The sequence below is a fragment of the Nestor notabilis genome, unplaced genomic scaffold (assembly GCF_000696875.1).
Source record: "Nestor notabilis isolate BGI_N333 unplaced genomic scaffold, ASM69687v1 scaffold16128, whole genome shotgun sequence".
NCBI classification, from domain to species: Eukaryota; Metazoa; Chordata; class Aves; order Psittaciformes; family Psittacidae; genus Nestor; species Nestor notabilis.
The window spans coordinates 6,527-10,201 of NW_009939834.1; the positions used below are offsets into that span (position 1 = coordinate 6,527).

Below are 3,675 nucleotides of genomic sequence, written 5' to 3' on the forward strand. Positions count from 1 at the left end.
GCAGAAGTTAGGTGTGACCATGTTCAGGTGGGGCGTGAGGAAGAAGCTCTTCCCTGGGAGGGTGCTGAGGCGCTGGCACAGGGTGCCCAGAGGAGCTGGGGCTGCCCCATCCCTGGCAGTGTTCAAGGCCAGGTTGGACACAGGGGCTTGGAGCAACCTGCTCCAGTGGAAGGTGTCCCTGCCCGTGGCAGGGGTTGGAGCTGGAGGAGCTTTAAGGTCCCTTCATCCCAAACCATTCTGTGGTTCTATGAGATCACAAAACACCTCGACCCCACAGCACCAACCTGCTTCCCTCTCCCGGAGCGATCCCTCTGCTCAAGCTGCTGCTGCCTCTTTCCTTCCACGCAGGCCTTCAAAGGGGGTGTCTCTCCTGTACCTCCTCCTCCAGAGATGGGGTGTCCTGGGGATGGCCCTTGAGCCACAGTCACCCTCCCAGCAGCTTCCCACCAGGAATCCCTCCTCTTTGCGTGTGCACACTCACTCCTCTCCCCAACACGGGCACCTCGCAGCTGATGCTGTGACGTGGACTTTGCTCCTCTCCTCACAATAGCAGCAGAACCCCAGTGATACCCAGAATGAGTCTATTTCAACTTCTTTTCCTCTTCTTTGAGTCCAGCACCATCCTGCTCTGGCTCTGTCCCCCTCGACTGAGGTCAGGTGTGAAAAGTCTTAGCAGCATCGGTTTGTGGACGAGCTCAAACTGAGGGTTAGCCTAGTCAAGTGGGCTAAAAGGTTCAAAAGAAAAGAATCTAGATTCCAAAACCTAGTGAGAAATGCTAAAAACACAGAACTCGATGGCCTCTAACAGGACCGGAGGTAAGTAAACACGACAGACTTCTTGGGAACAGTGATGCAGCTCACGGGCTGTTAACTCGGACAATGCCACCACTCTAAAAAAGGCCAAAAACCAAGGGAACAAAAACCGAAAAGGAGGATTCCATCTCCTGACCGTGAAATAAAATCAGTGCCAGTTTCTCCACAGCTTCTGTCATTCGTAGTTGCTCCTTTGCTGGCCCTGCCCTGCCTCACCCCATCAACTATCCGGGTTCTTCTCCGCGTCTTTGGAATGGATGATGTACATGAAAGTCTGTTCGATGGTGAAGTCCGGGGGGAGGCTGCCTTTGTGCACTCCTATGTGCTTGCTCATGAGGTTGAGCGTGGAGCTGTAGTGCCCACACACAGTACAGCGGTACATGAGGGCCCCCGAGTGCGTCCTCAGGTGGCACTTGATGGTGGAGCGACCACGGAAGAACTTGTGGCACACCTTGCACTGGTAGGGCTTCTCTCCGGTGTGGATCCGCCGGTGGTAGTTGAACTCGCTGGTGTGGGCAAACCTCTTCCCACACACTTTGCAGCTGTATTTGCTGTTGCCCGGCTGGTTGGGCAGCGCCAAGTCTTCGCTCAGGAACTCCTCTGGCAGCTTCCTCTTCTGCAGGCCCTGCTGCTGGAGTCGCTCCCCAAAGCCGGGCCGGACGTCCAGGCTGCTCCCACACTTGTGCTGGCTGACGTGGTAGCGATACGCCGCTTCCAGCTTGAAGCTCTGGCCGCAGAAGTGACACCGAAAAAGAGCCTCTTCCATGTTCTGGTGAACAGCCAAGTGCTTCTCCAGGAGGTGCCGATCCACAAAGCTGTTGGCACAGACAGAGCAGGAGAAGACCGAGATGCCCAGGTGGGACAGGGTGTGCCACATCAGGCTGCAGAGGCTGAGGTGCCTCTGGTCGCACACGCTGCACGTTTGGCTTTTCAAGTTCACGTGCTCCAGGATATGGTTGCGGACGGTGTGGAAATCTTTGGCCAAAGGCTTCCCGCAGGCAGCACACGCCAGCTCCGAGCCAGGTCCTGCCCCAAACATGGTGACCTTCCCCGGCAGCGGGTCGCTGGGGTGCACGATGACGTTGTTGTCAAAGACCCCGTCTCGTCGGTGCAGGGTCAGCTGCCACTGGGTGAAGAACTTGGTCTCGCACATGTCGCAGGAGAAGAGGAAGATGCCGATGTGGGACAAGACGTGAGTGACCCTGGAGTTCCGGTCCTTGAAGTGGGTTTCGCAGACCTTGCAGTTCCCGGTGAGCAGGTCAACGTGGTCCCTGGCGTGCTGGCGGATCAGCTGGATGTTGGGCTCCAGAACCTTCTTGCACACTTGGCAGGGCATGGCCTTGCTTTCCCTGCTGTCGCTCTCAAAGGCCAGCTCTTCTTCGCTGTCGTCGCTCAGCTCAATGACTTCTTCTGACGGGCCCAGCTCTTCGCTGGCATCTTCGAAATGCAGCTCGTCCTCAGCCAAATCCTCCAGCTGAAGCTCATCCATCTGCCCAAAGCCTTGCTCTTTGGAGTGGTCGCTGTTGCTGGGACACGAGTTGCTCCCCGTGGAGACATCCAGGGAAGGATCAGCGGTAAAGAAGCTGCCCTTGCTGTAGTCACCGTTGCTCTGGACCTTATACTGCTGGCAGGAGCTTGCAGTGGTCTGAACAACGATGCTCATGGGCTGGGTCACCATACTCGTGGCGAGAGCGAACTGCCCTTGATCCGATTCCTGCTCTGTCTTGGGAGGCTGCTGTGGATGCATCAGGGGAAGAGTCTGGCTGCTTTCACTCACCGTTGTCCTCAAAAAAACTGTGTGGCCCCCCCCTGCCACTTCCCCGTGCAAGATGAAACTCCTTTCAGGGCCAAAATGTTCCCCACTGCTCCGGATTTCCCCCAAAGAATGGCTCTGCTCCGAGGAGGTGCTGCTCAGAGGCCCCGAGCGCCCTTCGTTCATGGACAGGGAGGGCTGCTTCGTGATGGCCGAGCTCTCCAAGTCAGGGAAGGTCGAGTGACAGGCCTTCAGCAGGTCCTCCATGCCCAGCCTCTCTGCCACCTCGTATATGACACCCACGTTGATCAGGTCTGTGAAGAGCTCGGAGGTATACACGAAGCTGAGGATCTTCTCGAAGTTGGCTGGCGTGATGAAATCCACCACGTAGGTCCTCGCAGCATCCAGCCCCGTGTTCAGGAAGAGGTTCTGGAAGTAGCCTGCAGCACAGGCCAGAACTGCCTTGTGTGCAGCGAAGGAGCGGGTGCCCACCAGGATGGTGACGTCGCACATGGTCTCGGAGAGCCTGCACTTGTTGAGTTCCTTCAGCAGGTTGTTGGGGTGATTGGTGCTGTGCAGCTTGATCCTCATGCCCATCTTAGCAGCTGCCTAAGAGTCCCTCCCCTGGTCAGCTTCTTCTTCACGCATTCAGCAGCTGTGTGAGCAGGAGGCGTTTGGCACCCAGCGACTGGCAGGGCGAGGGGCTCTGGAGAGAGGGAACACAGAATGGTACCACCTTGACAAGCAAACAACAACATTCCAGTCGCGTCTCAGATCTCCCACCTTCCTGACGAGCAACAGAGGAGCAGCAACGGAGCTGCTTAGAGGGAGAGTGACCAAAACCCATCATGGGACTTCAAAAGCCAGCTCTGGGAGTGAAGGGACAAAATAAACCACCCTTTACTCCGCCAGCAACAGCCTGAAGCTCCCACTCCTACCTGGGCATGGATAGAGCCTCCCAGCTCCCGGAACCCAGCCCCACGTGGTGCCCGTTACGTCCATTCCCCCTCTGCCCGAGCCAGGGTAACACGTTGAGGCTCTACCCCCTGGTCACCTTCACCTCCGGGTGTCCTCCAGCCGCTTCCTCCCTCTGCTCCACACCACTCCCG

The 3,675-nt window shown here is 57.3% G+C and overlaps 1 protein-coding gene across 1 annotated transcript; it reads right to left on the minus strand.

The window, feature by feature from the left end:
* Positions 1-1,033: 1,033 nt before the first annotated feature.
* On the minus strand, positions 1,034-3,163 carry ZBTB39 (zinc finger and BTB domain containing 39). The gene has a single exon (XM_010020080.1). It carries the CDS (start codon positions 3,161-3,163, stop codon positions 1,034-1,036), a length of 2,130 nt encoding a protein of 709 aa, XP_010018382.1.
* Positions 3,164-3,675: the final 512 nt, after the last annotated feature.